The sequence below is a fragment of the Babylonia areolata genome, chromosome 26 (genome assembly GCF_041734735.1).
Source record: "Babylonia areolata isolate BAREFJ2019XMU chromosome 26, ASM4173473v1, whole genome shotgun sequence".
Taxonomy (NCBI): domain Eukaryota; kingdom Metazoa; phylum Mollusca; class Gastropoda; order Neogastropoda; family Buccinidae; genus Babylonia; species Babylonia areolata.
In genome coordinates this window covers 873,494-892,002 of record NC_134901.1, presented here as the reverse complement: position 1 = coordinate 892,002, position 18,509 = coordinate 873,494, and the positions used below count along the sequence as shown (strand labels likewise).

The 18,509-nt window shown below is 41.2% G+C and overlaps 1 protein-coding gene across 6 annotated transcripts in view; it reads right to left on the bottom strand.

The window, feature by feature from the left end:
- Positions 1 to 301: 301 nt before the first annotated feature.
- LOC143300745 (ras-responsive element-binding protein 1-like) overlaps positions 302 to 18,509 on the bottom strand; it is a 78,090-nt gene continuing 59,882 nt past the window's right edge. For 3 of the 6 annotated variants that reach the window (XM_076614644.1, XM_076614647.1, XM_076614650.1), the window contains exons 9-19: positions 14,890 to 15,390; positions 14,021 to 14,474; positions 12,986 to 13,272; positions 12,249 to 12,459; positions 10,815 to 11,006; positions 9,446 to 9,621; positions 8,649 to 9,101; positions 7,944 to 8,211; positions 7,130 to 7,285; positions 6,417 to 6,520; positions 302 to 5,848 (exon numbers count right to left, since the gene is read on the bottom strand). In XM_076614644.1, coding sequence (XP_076470759.1) covers positions 5,675 to 5,848; positions 6,417 to 6,520; positions 7,130 to 7,285; positions 7,944 to 8,211; positions 8,649 to 9,101; positions 9,446 to 9,621; positions 10,815 to 11,006; positions 12,249 to 12,459; positions 12,986 to 13,272; positions 14,021 to 14,474; positions 14,890 to 15,390 — 2,976 coding nt within the window. In that variant the 3' untranslated portion in view covers positions 302 to 5,674. The remainder of the gene's footprint in view (positions 5,849 to 6,416; positions 6,521 to 7,129; positions 7,286 to 7,943; positions 8,212 to 8,648; positions 9,102 to 9,445; positions 9,622 to 10,814; positions 11,007 to 12,248; positions 12,460 to 12,985; positions 13,273 to 14,020; positions 14,475 to 14,889; positions 15,391 to 18,509) is intronic. The other 3 variants (XM_076614645.1, XM_076614646.1, XM_076614649.1) reach the window with 3 other exon arrangements.

Genomic DNA, 18,509 nt, shown 5'->3' with positions numbered 1-18,509 from the left:
ACTTCTGAAAAGAACTGCAAGTGTATTCTGCATTACATACACACACACATGCAATGAAAAGCATCTGCTGTAAAGCTTGCAATGGGTAATATTAATCGCCAAATAAAAAGACTCATTCCTATTTGAACTGAAGAAACATTTACTTGTAATGAGAATCTACTCAGCTACCTCTTCACAGTCTCTCCCATTTTCTTCTCTCTCTTTTTTTTTCAACACTTAACTGAAATGAGATTAAAAACACCATGCATAAAACTCTGAATGACAAGACAGAAGACAAGCAAGAGATCACACATGGAAGCAATAAATATTATGCAAATCTTTAATGTACGGACAGAGATGAGAGTTTCACAGCATGAGCAATTGGTTCACATCGTTCTCCTGATAAAAATCATATTGTGGGCAACTACAAAGGACCAGGTCAGGAAGAGGGGAAAATCCCAGCTTTTTATTTGATAGCGTTGGTAAGTTGATGACAATGAGAAAGCAGATGATTATGTAGGGGAAAATCCCAGCTTTTTATTTGATAGCATTGTTGAGTTGATGACAATGAGAAAGCAGATGATTATGTAGGGGGAAATCCCAGCTTTTTATTTGATAGCATTGTTGAGTTGATGACAATGAGAAAGCAGATGATTATGTAGGGGGAAATCCCAGCTTTTTATTTGATAGCATTGTAGAGTTGATGACAATGAGAAAGCAGATGATAATGTAGGGGAAAATCCCAGCTTTTTATTTGATAGCATTGTTGAGTTGATGACAATGAGAAAGCAGATGATAATGTAGGGGAAAATCCCAGCTTTTTATTTGATAGCATTGTTGAGTTGATGACAATGAGAAAGCAGATGATTATGTAGGGGAAAATCCCAGCTTTTTATTTGATAGCATTGTTGAGTTGATGACAATGAGAAAGCAGATGATTATGTCGGGGAAAATCCCAGCTTTTTATTTGATAGCATTGTTGAGTTGATGACAATGAGAAAGCAGATGATTATGTAGGGGGAAATCCCAGCTTTTTATTTGATAGCATTGTTGAGTTGATGACAATGAGAAAGCAGATGATTATGTAGGGGAAAATCCCAGCTTTTTATTTGATAGCATTGTTGAGTTGATGACAATGAGAAAGCAGATGATTATGTCGGGGAAAATCCCAGCTTTTTATTTGATAGCATTGTTGAGTTGATGACAATGAGAAAGCAGATGATTATGTAGGGGGAAATCCCAGCTTTTTATTTGATAGCATTGTTGAGTTGATGACAATGAGAAAGCAGATGATTATGTAGGGGAAAATCTTGAAGCTAAACTTCATTCCTGGACACTAACAATTTCCATTTCCAATTGATGTGACATTTCTAGTGGCCACATGATACACAATTTCCACAGTCTCAATACTTTAACACACACGCACACAAAAATTAATTTATAAAATGTTGACAAAATGTGTGTGTGTGTGTGTGTGTGTGTGTGTGTGTGTGTGTGATATAGAAAAATTAGAAGGAAAAAGAGAAAGTAAAAAACAACAACAACCTTAAATGTGTGTGTGTGTGTGTGTGTGTGTGTGTGTGTGTGTGTGCAAAGAAATATTTCTTGTATTTCAATCATAACTATGAATAAAAATTCTATAAAGACACTCTAGCCAACACACACACGCACACACACACACACACACACACAATCTTCAATTAAATAACTCATCTGCCATTTCTTACACATTATATCCAATGTGAGCAAAGAAAACAATCCAAGAAAAGAAGAAATAGGCACAATGACAGTTAATGATGGACTGTATTCTTTTCAAAATCATTACAACTAGATTCTTATTCAGGCTGTAAGAATTTTTTTTCCATCTGACTATTTCATTAGGCTTCAGTAACTCTTTCCACAATCATGAATTAACAGGCAAAAACAAAAAAGAGAATTTCTGTCATGTTCACACTATTCTGGTGTGCTCACATTTATGCTGATATGACCAACCTTAGGAATGATATGTTAAAAAAATCTAATTTACTCTTTTATGTTCACATTCATTCTGATTTGCAAAATATAAACATAATACACTTATTTTGGAATGTCCAAATTCATTCTGATTTACAAAATACAAGCATAATATAGTAGAAAAAATGTGATGTAATAAGTAATACAGTATGAAGGAATGTGGTAAGTTAAAGTAGCCAGGAATGTAATAAGTATAAAAATCTAAACTGTCAGACCACATCAACTTTTTCGCTAAAACCTCCAGGCCCCTTGCACACATTGCAGCTCAGTAATTATAACTCCATGCTTAACAGACTGAAACATGGCCCGTTGGATCCAGATCAAAACCTGCTGAAATGACAACAGAATTCTGATCACTGACATAGTCATGTGAGTTCTGACAACAAAGAATGGGAATTTTGCAATAGGTCACAGGTGAAAATCATTGTATGTGGAATTCTTTTTTTTTGTGTGTGTGTGTTTTTGTTTGTTTTGCTGCAGATCTATTTTTCACTTCCTCTCCCAGTTAATCCTATCCCTCTCCACATACACACATGTCCACCTTATTCGCACAAATATATCATCACAAGTGACTCACAGATGCTCACAAACATTTCACACGCAAGGTATAGAAATCCATACACATACCCACACGTTGCTCAATCTTATATTCTTTTCATTTACATTAAGAATTATTCTTTTAAAAAAGATAAAAGACAAAGCTGTTCAGACATTTTTCAGAATAAAAGGCACTGATAAAGCATACAGTACAGTATTTTTTCTGGAATGTCCTTATCACAGCGGACATGGAATAAAAATCAAACTAAAAAAAAAAGCAAAAAAAGCACAACTCATATATAAGGGAAAAAATCTCACCAACACAGTTGAAATGTTTCAATGAGGTTGACATTGAAAAAAGAGAGAAAAATGAATGCTGAACAAGGATGTGACAATCATGTGTCTGTCAGGAACACAACCACACAGACAGAGACAGAAGCAACAGGCACATGAAGTTCTACATCAGATCTGGGTTACGCAAACTGCACAACAAACATGCTGCCATTTGGGGACATTTGTGTTTAGACAGGCAAAACTGTTTGCATGGCATAAAACATTTCTTTCATTTATTTAGCAAACTCTCTTTAGCAAACATACAGGCATATCCACACCTATTCATGTATGCAGGCACACACAGCACTACCCAGTAAAGTTCAACTCTGTTGCTCTTGTAAAAGAAAAAGGCACTTTACAGAAGAAAAAGATAATACAATTTACACTAACTAAATATTCTGTTATTCTGAATCAAAGCAACTGAGCTGACACTATGACAGATTTCTAAACAATATGACAAAATTACACCTATGATTTATAGCTTCCCATTTATATTCAGCATCACTATACAAGTGCATGTGCATAGATCTCCTCTTGACCTCATTTGGAAAGTGGCTGTTAAACATTACACCAACACTTCAGCTCAGTGTTTTCAGAGTACAGTAACTGCAGATCATTTCTTGGAGTTCAATCCAAAGACATGGTTTGAATGTTTCAATTCACAATACTGCAACCTAAATGGGGCTCTTTAGCATACTCCTCATTCATTAGTAGAACAAAAAACCAAAAACCAAAAAATTCAAATTCTGTGGCCTTTCATGCCCTGCTTTAATGGCCACCTCAATTTTGACCTCAGTCCACTTCCATGGTTGGGGTGAGTTCCTGCCAAACTAAATGCTGTTGGCAGACTCGAAGGGGGCTGTCAGTGAAGGGATGTGGAGAGGGTGGGAAGGACACTCACTCAGTCTGGCTCTACAACTGAGCGATTATTGTCATCAAGTGGGGGCTAACAGGTGGTGTCCTGGGTATGTTGAGGCAGTCCACACACTACAAAACACCACTGAAATGACTCAGCAACAGTGCAGGGTCTCTTCTGGCGTGTGACATCAGCAAGTTCCCATGGACAGCCATCACCAAGATTGTGGCAGACAAACTCAGATGTGGCCAGGCATGGAAGACTCAAAATGAGCAGGGTGGGAGCGATGCCACTGATCATTATAGATGATGGGGCAGCACAAAAAACAAAAACAACAAACAAAAAAGAAACGAAAAAAAAGAGCGACACATAGAGAAATTTATAACCATTTCTTGAGAGTAGAAGCCGCTATCGACAAGTTATCAGTCAGCAGCTTATACAACTGATTAAAAATCATAGAAAAATCAGGACAAAAAAGCCCAATTCAAACTAAAACAAAACCAAACCAAACCCAAACTAAAAAAACACACACACAAACTGCCCTTAAAAAAGGCGGAGACAAGCAACAGTCCACTCATTTCTGTACAAGCAGCAGATTTCACCACCATTGATACCACAGTTCCAGAATAACATGTCACTCTGACACTTAGTTCTTCAACTCAAACACACAAGCACTGTACATTTTGCAGACAAGCAACAAACCCAGTGTACAAGGTGTACTACCATTATGTACCACCTGCCTGGTTTCTGTTCCCAGGGCAAATCCAAAACACCTTCACGGTGTCAAGCAACACAACCACTCACACAGCAAACACTTCTTTTTAAGCGACACCACAATCAGTTTTGTTACACAGCTGAAGCAGACATAGAAAACACTTTCATCATTTTTAAAAGTCACAGTTTTTTGTTGCTTTTTTTGTTGTTGTCTTGGCTGTCAGCAAAACCACAAGACAGATACTGCCTCTTTTCAGTCAGTGTATAAACAAGTCAGTTCTGATGCTAAAATTAAACACACAGGGCACACCACCTTTCCAAGCAAAGAAAAACTTCTGCTTCAGGTCTTTAATGATGCAAGAGGCAAATATATATGTTGAACACAACCTGGCCTCTCTGCTGACGAAGAGCAAACAGTCTTTACTGTCAGCAGTGGTGACGATAACCTCACCACAAAGCATCTGTTAGGAGCTGCTGATCACAAGTTTGACATATATAACAGTAAAATTCCTCACTGCCCTCCTCTCAGGCGCACTGAATCCATTTCAATAATAAATAATGATTATTTTACAAGGCATTGACGATGCTGGTCAAGTGTACTTCTTCTCCGTGGGAAATGGATACTCACACAAAGTCATATGATGAAGAATCAAAGACACATTTTAAAGGAAAACAAAGTCAGATCTATGTTGTGCATAGCAACGGCCGACAAGCCCTGGCTTGGAGACATCCACTGACTGATGTCCAGAATACAGGGGAAGGAATGTCTTTGGCTGCTGTGAGAGATTCCAATCATCATTGGATTCTGGGACGAATTTATGTTTGTAAAAACAAACAAAAACCCAAAACAATAACAAAAAAGTAAAGCTAAGGACTCCCTTTGATGTGATTGATACATAAGAGAGAGAGAGAGAGAGAGAGAGAGAGAGAGAGAGAGAGAGAACAGAGAGAAGGGAAAAAAATGTTTGGAATCAGTACAATTAAAAATAGTGATTTTCTTTTTTTCTTCTTTTTTTTGTTTTGTTTTACAAAATTCACAAAAGAAAAGAAGAAAGAAAAAAAAGCAAGAAAAAGCAAACACAGCAAAAAGACACAGAAAACAAACAAATGTCTAAAACTAAATACAGTTTCCTTTTCTTTTCACATACTAGTAAACAGCAATCTAATCCAAAAAGATCTGCTCCAGGCCTTACACAGGGGAGACGAGCCATGGCCAGATATCATCCACACACCATGACATTTCTACACTCCAAGAAGAGTGGCAGCAGAGTCTTTCTTGTCAATGATCTCATCAATGGTTTCACTCTCCACACCAAGCAGATTATGCAGGATGTCATCTCCCATTGCATCACCATCATCATCCTTGTTGTTGTCAGGATTTGCCAGGATCACATTGTTGTTTTCCAAAACAGTGGTCTGGAAAGAGACATGAAATGAGAACTGTAAAAAAGAAATACAGAAAAACAGATCTAAGGGAAAGAGTAACAAAGGAAAAAATGGTGAAGGTTCAACTGAAAATCAAGACCTAAGAACAAAACAATCTCAATATTCTGTACATTCAATCCCACCCCCCCTTTTTTTTAATCTTTATGTATAGATTATACCACTTACATGACGACTTCAGAATCCCCCCATCCCCCAATCCTCCCCTCTGAACAGACGACCATTTCCTTCTTTCATGTGTTGATTTACTTTTGTAGTATTCTTACTACTACTCTTATTATCATCATCATCATTGTTGTGGTTATCGTCATCATTATCAATATCACATATATTTATATAAAGACTATACTGAGTAAAAGACCACGCTCTAACCATTTTACAAACATGCGTTAAAAAACAACAAAAAACGTCTGCAAACAGTGGTGACAAAGAACACAGAATTCAAGTGGCTTCAGAAAGGAGACAAATCACACACACACACACACAAACAAACAAAATAAAAGATTCCAAAGACATTTATCTAATGCTCTCTTTCACTTACAGGTATGTTTGTCGATGGGGTGGATTTCAGGCTGGCAGCAGTGGCAGCCAGGTGCTGACGAAGAGCTTTATGTCCAGAACCCATGTGTGTGGCTGGTGCCTTACCTGTCCAACACAGGTGGTTACCATCAATAAATACTGTCCACTATCCCATGAGCCTGAATATACATACACACACACAACACACACACACACGCATGCATGCTAGACACACACTCACAAAACTCAAACAAAGCAGGACACCTTTTGATCTAGATTCCTGGACATCCTGATTTCTCTCTTTGGTGTAAACATATCTTTGCATCTTTTGACATAACACTGCATGTCAGTACACACAATGATATATCTGAAGCAATCCCTGTTTGATTATAAAAACAAAACATTTCCCCCTGAAATTACTTTTAATCATGCAGAGAGAAGAAGCGGAGAAATTGAAAGTAGTTGCAGCTAGAAGACTCCCTTAGTATATAAAATCCGTTCTTGTTACAAGTGCTGCGTCCAAGAAGACTCCCTTAGTATATTACCTCCCTTCTGGTTACAAGTGCTGTGTCCAAGAAGACTCCCTTAGTATATTACCTCCCTTCTGGTTACAAGTGCTGTGTCCAAGAATAACATAATTCCACCTGATCTTGTGTTGAAGTGCACACACCACAGTATCTTTGCCACACTGAAGGATGCCTTCAACACACTGAAAGACATGGAAAGATTCCTTACCGGAAGGTTCCGACAGCTGTGCTTCCTCCTCATCATCAGAGAAGGCAGTTGGGGAGCCACCGTTGGCGTTTTTTTCGTGTTTCCGCCGGTGACGCATCATGCTGTGCTTCAAGGTGAACCTTCTGTGACACAGGTCACACTCAAAGGGACGTTCGCCTGTTATACAAAACACAAAATAATAACAATAATTTGTCACATTTACAGCAAGGCTCATGAGAACATGTTATACTCTAATATGTATTTATTTTTCATCCCTTAATTTTCTAGTCTCTTCATGTTTTGTTTTTTTTCAAACTCAACAGACTTATGAACTGGATTCTTAGCGAGTTGATGCCATGTTAAAGTTTAAAGTTTATACACTCATTATTAAAATCAGTCTTTAAAAAAACATTTTAAAAAAGGGGGAGAATGTGTGTGTGTGTGTTTGTGTGTATGTGTGAGTGTGTGTGTTTGTGTGTGTGTGAGAGAGAGAGAGAGAGAGAGAGAAGAGAGAGAGAGAGAGAGAGAGAGAGAGAGAAAGAGAGAGAGAGAGAGAGAAACTCAGAGAAATCACATCAAATCAAATTATGGTGCTTAGAACCTCGCCAACCACTAAGGCCATCTCAAGGGTATCACCACGTTATCATCTACTTCAAGTTAAGGGCAAAAAACCCACAAAAAACAAAACAGAAAAAAAACCCAACTAGTCATTGCTTTAAGTTTTCCACTCAAAAAGTTTAAAAACCTTCCAGAGTTTAAAACACAAACTAAGAGAGGCAGACACACAAGCTGAGAGGACAGACAACAAAGACAGAGGCAGGCAAAATCCCCTCACCAGTGTGGGACCTCATGTGCCGCCTGAGGTCCTGCAGTGACCAGAAGCGCTTGGCGCAAAGGGCGCAGTACACCTTGCGCTGCAGGTAGTCAGATGCCACTAGCTCACTCTGCCCCTCCTCCCCTGCCCCACTCGGTGTCGTTGACGTCTGATCGCCCCCTTCTCCCTCCTTCCCCTCCTCCAGTAACTGAGCAGCCTTGCAGATCTTCTCCACGGTGTAATCCATGTCCTCGGCGAACTTGTCTAGGCAGCCCACACCATTTTTCTCCTGCGTCCAATAGTGAAGTATGATGTTATGTGAGCATATATAAACACACACACACACACACATATATATATATACATATGTGTGTGTGTGTGTGTGTGTGTGTGTGTGTATCATTAAGGTACATAAGTTGGTTGATTAATTGTGGTAAATTTTATGCTGAATGAACCAAGTATGCATTCTCAAACACACAACATGCAGTCCTCTTTCTAATCCTCCCTCTCCTTCTCTCTTTCACACCCACATAAAACACACTGACAAGTACACACACATGTACATACCACACCTCCCAACCACACACAAACATACACACACATGCATACATACAATACACACACATATAAATGCAAAATAAATATCGCACACACACACAATACATACACACCTACACATGCTTCACCCTACAACACCCCCCTCCACACACTTCTCCAACAACCCACCTTCAGAATGGCCCAGTCGGAAGGGTGGCTCTTCTCCTGGTGAGTCAGGCACTCACAGCGTCTGTCGAAAGAGGCGTCACACAGGTAGCACTTGAAGGGCAGGTCAATGTTGTGCTCCTTTAGGTGACGAACCAGCAGCTTCCTGGAGGTGAACTGCTCTGAACACTTCCAGCAAAATGTGATCTTGTCCACATTGTAGTTGTCCCGCTCGGGGTTTATGTGGCGCTCTGCCGAACCAGTGAAGGAAGGGGATGTTAGTGAAGCATCATTGGTGGCTGCTGGCTCGTTGCCATTGCTGTCCTCGTCAACCTCTTCCACAGTCTGAGCGGTGTCGGTGGTGGGGGTGGCGGCTTTGGAGGGGGAGTGGGAGGTTTTAGCGTCATTGTTCTTGATGAGGGACGTGACCAGGTTCTCTACCAGTGACTTCACTCCGGCTTTGGAAGGCGAGGAAATCTGTGGGGAAAAAAGTGTCCTGTACTCTTAAAGAAATTATTATTGATACTCATGTAACACCTATCTTCGCTCAGAGACCAAACTCCAAGTACTTTAGGAACATGGGAGTTAACTGCACAAGAGGCTGCCTACTGGGTGAAGTTGGCTGACAGCTGCCTCAGGCTTTCATCATTTGTTTTCCTCAGAAACACAGCTCAATTATCATCATAAAAATTACCGTGATAAAAAATTCTTGTGCATTCATGAGAAGTCAAAACAAAATTTCCCAGTTTAATGGGCCTGTTGATGTGGATAAAAATGACCAGTGCTTGTGCACAAAATGAAGACTGAAGGCTTCCACTTACAGAGGCCTCAGGGTCATCGGTGTCCACCGAGTTGTTTTCTGACCAGCCATCGAGGTTAGCCATGTCCTCCATGTCAGCCATGTTGTAGCCCTCCTCCTGACCTTCCTCCCTCCTCAGGTAGCGTTCAGGTGGGGTGACGCCCTTGTGACGCTGCTCATAGTGTTTCAGCAAGTTCCCTGCAACAGTCAGCACAACTCAGGTACTCCCTTTCCTCTACACTTGTCTGGTCACTATGAATCCAAAGAAAGTGGACAATTCTGCTACTTGAAGTTGCGAAAATAAAGAAAGGTTGAAAAACAAAAAAAACAAAAACAAAAAAACAACAAAACAAAACAACAGCAGCAACAATGATGACAACAAATCAAAGCAAGCATATAACCATCAATGCCAGGAGAAGAAAACAAAAAAGATTATGACGACGATATACCAAAGCAAGAATTTAACCATCAATGCCAGGAGAAGAAAACAAAAAAGATTATGACGACGATATACCAAAGCAAGAATTTAACCATCAATGCCAGGAGAAGAAAACAAAAACGATTATGATGACGATATACCAAAGCAAGAATTTAACCATCAATGCCAGGAGAAGAAAACAAAAAAGATTATGACGACGATATACCAAAGCAAGAATTTAACCATCAATGCCAGGAGAAGAAAACAAAAAAGATTATGACGACGATATACCAAAGCAAGCATATAACCATCAATGCCAGGAGAAGAAAACAAAAAAGATTATGACGACGATATACCAAAGCAAGCATATAACCATCAATGCCAGGAGAAGAAAACAAAAAAGATTATGACGACGATATACCAAAGCAAGCATATAACCATCAATGCCAGAAGAAGAAAACAAAAAAGATTATGATGACGATATACCAAAGCAAGAATTTAACCATCAATGCCAGGAGAAGAAAACAAAAAAGATTATGATGACGATATACCAAAGCAAGAATTTAACCATCAATGCCAGAAGAAGAAAACAAAAAAGATTATGATGACGATATACCAAAGCAAGAATTTAACCATCAATGCCAGGAGAAGAAAACAAAAAAGATTATGATGACGATATACCAAAGCAAGAATTTAACCATCAATGCCAGAAGAAGAAAACAAAAAAGATTATGATGACGATATACCAAAGCAAGAATTTAACCATCAATGCCAGGAGAAGAAAACAAAAAAGATTATGACGACGATATACCAAAGCAAGAATTTAACCATCAATGCCAGGAGAAGAAAACAAAAAAGATTATGACGATGATATACCAAAGCAAGAATTTAACCATCAATGCAAGGAGAGGAAAAAGGAAAAACAAAACAAAAAATACTGACAGGAAAAAAAAATTATGTTGACTTCACTTACACTCACCCTCTGTGGCGAAGGAGCTGAAGACGCACAAGTGACACTTGTACGGGCGGTCCATCGTCTGGCGTGAGTCTGGGTCCAGCATGTTCAGACCATGTTTCCGGATCAGGTGCCGCTCTCGGTTGGACTTGGTGGAGAAGGTCACGCTGCAGCGAGGGCACTTGAACGGCTTCTGGCCTGTAAGTTTAACTGAGGGTTGTCTTCTGGTTGTATTCAGTTGTTCTACTTGTTGTCTGCAGGGTATAAATGTGGGTTGTCTGCTCTTTGTGTTGATTTGTTCTACTTGTTGTCTGCAGGGTATAAATGTGGGTTGTCTGCTCTTTGTGTTGATTTGTTCTACTTACTGTCTGCAGGGTATAAATGTGGGTTGTCTGCTCTTTGTGTTGATTTGTTCTACTTGTTGTCTGCAGGGTATAAATGTGGGTTGTCTGCTCTTTGTGTTGATTTGTTCTACTTGTTGTCTGCAGGGTATAAATGTGGGTTGTCTGCTCTTTGTGTTTGATTTGTCTAGGTCTGCAGGGTATAAATGTGGGTTGTCTGCTCTTTGTGTTGATTTGTTCTACTTACTGTCTGCAGGGTATAAATGTGGGTTGTCTGCTCTTTGTGTTGATTTGTTCTACTTGTTGTCTGCAGGGTATAAATGTGGGTTGTCTGCTCTTTGTGTTGATTTGTTCTACTTGTTGTCTGCAGGGTATAAATGTGGGTTGTCTGCTCTTTGTGTTGATTTGTTCTACTTGTTGTCTGCAGGGTATAAATGTGGGTTGTCTGCTCTTTGTGTTGACTTATCTGCTAAATATTTAAGAGTGGGTGGTCTTCTTGTGTTGATTTGCTTTACCACTTGTAATCAACGTGCTGTTACATAATTTTAGCACCACTCATAATTTCTCTAATCGAGATTATGCAATGATTCTGAATCAGATTCTGATTGAGTTATGTTTGTTTTAGTTACCAGGCAACTCTTGAAAACTACTGCAGATCTGCATCTCCCTTTGTTTTTAATAAGTTCTGTATTTCAAACCAAAAGAAGCTCATCTTCAGAATCAAAGTAAATTATCATCTCAGCATGAGATGAATAAATACTCCCATATTTTATGACCAAAGACCAATTACTTGCAGTTTTCTAAATCAAAGTCCTTTTTATCAATCACACAGTTATTTGTGAAAAATCACTTTTTAGAACTGTGTCTATATTTCTTGAATGTTGACTTTACAAAGACAAAACTACAAATCAAGTAAATAAGTGATCAACAGTGAGTATAAACAAATGAGCCGATCAAAAATTTGTATGTGTGTATGCATGCATGTGTGTGTATGTGTGTGTGTGTGTGTGGATGCGTGTGCAAGTGAGTGTGTGAGTAAGTGTGTGTATGCATGTGTGTGTATGAGCCTGTACATGCGTGTGTAAATGTACATGTGCGTGTGTGGCCTTACCAGTGTGAGTCAGCATGTGTCTGTTGAGGGAGCTGATCCAGGGGAAGGAACGAGGACAGTGGGGACACTTCATCTTGTGCGGGGAGTCAGCGTACGAGTTACGCTTCTTCTTCACTGGGGCTGAACCTGGTTCTGTCTTCTTGGCCGCCTTGGTGTTGGGCGACGCTTTTGTCTTGGGGCTCTGTGACCGGCTCAGGTTTTCTTCCTGGGCCTAAAAACACGCAGGATAAACAGGCGGGAACTGACTGGCGTTTTAATTCATGGAATGTTTACCTATCATCTATCTGACTTTTGACATTGTTACTTGTAGTCCAGCTGACCACACAGGGCCCAATTAGGACTGCTTGACTGAAATTAAGAGAAAAAAACAGACTGCACTGAACACACAATTCTGTAATCTCTCCAAACAGATCTGCTGCAGCTGACCAAAGTGAGATTAACCTGGGAGGAGCACAGGGAATGGGAAAGAGAGGAAACCAAATTGGTAAAATGGAAATTATGAAAACATGAAAAGATCTTTTTAACTGTAAAATGTTCTTAAAAAACAAAATGAAGAAGTGCAAGTACACATGCATGCGTGCATAAACACAATATGTGGGTATTGTCATGACAGACTGAAATACAGATCTATATATTATACTTTTTACCTTCACAGACGCACACTCTCACACACAACATACAACCCCCTGCCCCCCCAGACCCTGCCCCCACCACACACACACACATAACAAACTCACCTCAGCAAACGAGAACATGGAATCCGCATCCCCTTCCTCTCTCCCCTCCTCCATGTCGTCAACATCTTCAGTCTTGATGAGGATGGTTCCGTTCAGAGACTGTTTGTACAGCTTGTCCAGACTCTGGTCCGAGTCTTCATCAGCACTTTCCCATGGAGTCGTCTGTGGCTCGCTGTCGTCACTGCCGGAGGTGACTGTCTGAGGCTTCAGGAACACCTGAAGGTTCTGGCTGGTTGTGGATTCGATGATTTTGTTGACCGAGGCCAAGTCGCAGCTTGATTCGCTTCCTGCAGCAACAGTCAAGTGTCCTGTTAGCTTTGCTGATCCAGGTTATAAAACACCGTATTGAAATCACTGCCAGTGATCCAGTTTAATAATAATAACAATAATAATAATGGATACTTAAAAAAGCACACTACCCAGAAATCTACTCTAGATTTTTTACAAAACACCTTTGTTTCCATAACACATTACATTTATGTTAAGTACATACACCAAAATGTGACTTACACACACACACACAGCATACATGCATTTTAACATACATATGAGATGTACATAGCAGCTGCCACAAATCCAGTTTGTGGCATGAGGAGAGTGTGAGTGTGAGTGTTTACACTACATCCTGTTCTTATCCACCCTACAACCCTCTCTCCACTGTTCAGCTCTAGCCATTTCTGCCAACTGTCTACATGGTGAAAGATGAAACCATGCACTCCTGTAAATGAGTATATGTGGGGGATGCATTCCTGAGTGCAGACTGAGAATTTTGTAATGTTCAAGCATTTAACAGTCAAAACAGTTTGTTTTGTTCACACTCACTACATGCTGATCAATACTGGGTATTTAAAAAAGAAAAAGAAAAAAGAGAAAAGAATCTTATCATTCAGATTTGTTCATGACAACTCATGCACATGCCCTTTTCATAAAACTCCTATATCCATGTCCACTCTCTCCCCACATTCAACTGTTGTCTTCAGCAAGTCAGTCACTGTGGAGTACAGCACTGCACGTACACAAAGCTGCAGTACTCACCAGAACTGGCAGTGGTAGTGGTGGTGGTACTGGGTGTGGACGATCCCGACTCTTTGGCAGGAGTGGAGGAGGTGTTGGTGTTGGTGGCAGGGGTAGACGTATGGGTGAAGCTGGGTGTCAACACACCAGGTGGGAGAGTGTGCTGAGCCAGCAGGGTGGCAATCTTCTGCTGGATGCTGGCGGGGAAGGCGGGGTGGGTGGACACCAGGGGGCGGGCCTGCAGGATGCCCGGCAAGCCCATCATGGGCATGAAGGGAATCAGTGTGGGGGCGGCGGTGCTGGTGTTGTTGTTGTTGTCGCTGGGGGCCACGATCGTGAAGGCAGAGGAAGGAGACACCTGGTGGGTGGTGACCAGGTGTTGCTGCGCCGCCTCCTGGCTGTTGAAGGTCATCTTGCACAGGTGGCAGGGGATCACCGCGCCCAGGTGCCTGCTGCCTTTCAGTAACATGCCGCCCTGCGTGGGGAAAAGGACTTTGTGGTGAAAAATCATATACGGGACGTGTACACATCATACCTACCAATTCTAGTTAGGTACTTACAAGGAAAAAACAACAACAATCCTCACACAAGATTAAACGTGAATATTTACTTCAAAATTCTAGATCAAATAATGGACACATACAAGTGTATGTACGTTTCTCGATTATTGCTGGGTTTTTAGTACAAATACAATCATGTTCTGATCCAAACAGTGACATGTTCAGATGGCACTCACACTGCACAAACAGTGGATCATGCACAGATGGTACACACACTGCAAAACAGTCTTACTCACACCATCCATACACACACACACCACCAAAAAGCCAATTCCAAATCCAACCACACCCACCAATCCACCCCAAAAACTCACAACAGGTGTGACTCACCTGTGCAGAGGGCAGAGATGCGGCAGGACTGGGTGAAAGGGAGATGGAGGAGGAGGAGGAGGAGGCCTTATTCCCTTTAGTGGACAGATCCATGGGCTCTTCCTCACTCTCATCCCCCCCTTCCCCCACCACCACACTCCCCCCACCACCGTGTTGCTGTAGAAAGGTGGACAGACGTGCCGCAATTTCCACATTCTTCAGGCTGAAGTCCAGCGGGGTCTCCATGGCAGGGCCCCCAAGTCTGCCGGTCAGCACGGGAGTGGAGTGGGCCATAGGGGGGGTGCGATCCACCCCGGGGGTGGAGGGAGGGGAGGAGGAGGCCGTGTCAAAGTCGGCGCCACCGTCATCACTGTCGTCGTCCAGGTCCTGGAAGTCGTAGTTGGCTGGCGGTGGTGTGGCCAGGGGGATGGTCTGGATGAGGGCCTCCAAGTCAGTGGGCAAGACGTCTGGGTGCTGTTTCTGGATGTGGCGGATGACACGGGACTTGGAGCAGGACCTGGCCTGTTGGCAGTCACAGGTGGAAAGTCCATTGTAGCCACACCCTACTCACACCATTGACTAGAGTCCTAGTCATCACATTAATAAAGAATAAAAAAAATTGTATTTTCTGTTGATAACATCATTGGTAAGTATGATTATACAGTGATTAAAAAAAAAAACCTGAATTTTTTTTTCTGTCATCTGTTTTATCCAATGTTTGTTTTTGTCTATGACTGGCCTTTTTTTGTTTGATAACTTATTTTTCAAATTGATTTTTCTTGTGCTGTCTTATTGTTTCTGTGTGCAGGAGGCTAACATCAAAACAGGAAGAGAAGGCTAACATCAAAACAGGAAGAGAAGGCTAACATCAAAACAGGAAGAGAAGGCTAACATCAAAACAGGAAGAGAAGGCTAACAGAGAAGGCTAACATCAAAACAGGAAGAGAAGGCATAGACGAGAGAGGAGGAGGAAAACTGGTGCTGGAAGAGGAAGAGAAGACACGCGCAGAAAAAGGGGAAGGGGAAGAAGAGTTCAGGGAGGAAAGAATAAGAAAGAGGAGACAGAGGAGGAAGGAAGAGCAGCAGGGAAGGGGGACAGGTGAGGAGGTGGACACACACACACACACACAAAAAGAAAAAAAAAAGAGGAACAAAAGAAACCCAGTCATGAGGTAAATCTTTGAACGGAAGTAGAAATTTGGTCAACAATTAATACAGAGGTAGAGATTTGGTCAATGATTCAACATAAGTACATATTTGGTCAAGAATTCAACACATATTTGGCCAAGAATTCCACAGACGTAGAGATCTGACCAAGAATTCCACAGACGTAGACGTAGAGATTTGATCAAGAATTCCACAGACGTAGAGATCTGACCAAGAATTCCACAGACACAGAGCAAAGTGGTTAATGATTCAAATGGTCACTGCTCACGCTGACATTGACTTCTGTCACTGTATTTTTATGAGTTATGACTAACGAAAAACAAAAACAACACCTCAACCATTGGCATAAAACAGTTGTCAGTTCAAAACTAGAGGTAGACGAAAATATTCATCTTGATAAAGATGCAAGTTATACTACCAGGGGTGGGTTGCATGAGTAAACTTAGTAGCTTCAAGTTTGTTTAATTCTAAGAAGCTTCTCACTTCAAGCACAATCCAGGCTGAATAACTGACAAGCTTGCTTATCCGCTAAGTGATCTTCAAATCCATTGTAACTTTAAGACTGCATCCCCCTAGCAACCAAATGGCAAACTGACTTGTTTCACTTTCAGCTTGCACATCATCAATATTTCAGGAGAGAACGTATATTCAGAAAAAACACACATTTGTTTCAAGTTTCTGACGATGTTGAGTTATACAATTGCTTTCTTTTTCGCAGGTCTGACACTTTTGAGTTCTCAAACATTATTCCAAGTGATGTCAAGCAAAGAGCAGAGGTGAGATTTTGATATATATATATGACTCATGTAGATGAGGATGATGATGATGATGATGGTCTTGCACTTGGAGGTGGGGTAATGCTGGTGACATGTCAGGATGACTGTCCAAAGACCAAATGGCTGAAACATCTTTCCATTAGTAATTTGCTCTGTTTTGATTGCAAACTGATGTGCCACAAGCACAGATGACAAGCACACATTTTGTATATTATTAGTATGTGTGAACCAAAGGGTAACTGAGTATATAATGTGCAGAGAACATTTCACAGGTATGCATATGATGGAAGGTGCATACAAACTGTGATTTTGTGTAATACTGTTGTCACAGTGTGTGTGTGTGTGTATGTGGCAGAGTGGGAAAGGGATGGTGGGGGATATGGTGGGTGGGGGGGTCTGATGGTGTGTGTGTGTCTTTGGAAGGAGACGCTGAAAGAGAAAGACATTACATGAAGTGTGAATCCTGCACTGTATATCTACAGATGAACATGATGGGCGCAACAGTGGACTTTCAATCTCAGGGTCCCAGGTTCAAATCTTGGTCAGGGCGTCTGGTGGTTAAAAGGTGCAGATTTATATGCAGACCTGCTAGTGCGTGAACCTTCATGTGAATAAGCAAGCAAAAGATCAAATATGCACATTAAAGATCATGTAATCCATGTCAGCGTTTGGTGGGTTATGGAACAAGAACATACCCAGCATGCACACCCCCGAAAACGCAGTATGGCTGCCTACATGGCGGGATAAATAACCAGAATGGTTATACACGTAAAATGTTACATGTCTCAAGCCTGAAATCTGACTGAATGACATAGGAAATGAATGATGAGCACCGAATGACACAGGAAACAAATGATGAGCACCTGATGGCAGCCGTCAGTCAACTCTACCAAAGTAGGCACCTGTTGTGCAAATGACCTCAATTTTGTAAAGCACTTAGAGCTTGGTCTCCAACTGAGGATAGGCACAATATAAGTATTCATTTCAAATCAAATGTGGAACCAGATGGTATTAAAGAAAAACAACAACAGAAATTCATTCTTTATTTTATTAATCATCAAGATGTGATAAAATAATGTGTACAATGAAAACAAGAATTCTAACATGGTTTTATTTTCCAGCACTTCCACCATACACTGGGCAAGACACACACGAAGTTACAAGGCATGACAGACCACGCCCCCACCCCCTCCAGTTGAAGATGGTTCACCTGCAGTTTGTAGAGACTCCCATTAGACACACACAAAGTTACAAGGTATGACAGACCACGCCCCCACCCCCTCCAGTTGAAGATGGTTCACCTGCAGTTTGTAGAGACTCCCATTAGACACACACAAAGTTACAAGGTATGACAGACCACGCCCCCACCCCCTCCAGTTGAAGATGGTTCACCTGCAGTTTGTAGAGACTCCCATTAGACACACACAAAGTTACAAGGTATGACAGACCACGCCCCCACCCCCTCCAGTTGAAGATGGTTCACCTGCAGTTTGTAGAGACTCCCATTAGACACACACAAAGTTACAAGGTATGACAGACCACGCCCCCACCCCCTCCAGCTGAATTTGGTTCACCTGCAGTTTGTAGAGACTCCCATTAGACACACACAAAGTTACAAGGTATGACAGACCACGCCCCCACCCCCTCCAGTTGAATTTGGTTCACCTGCAGTTTGTAGAGACTCCCATTAGACACACA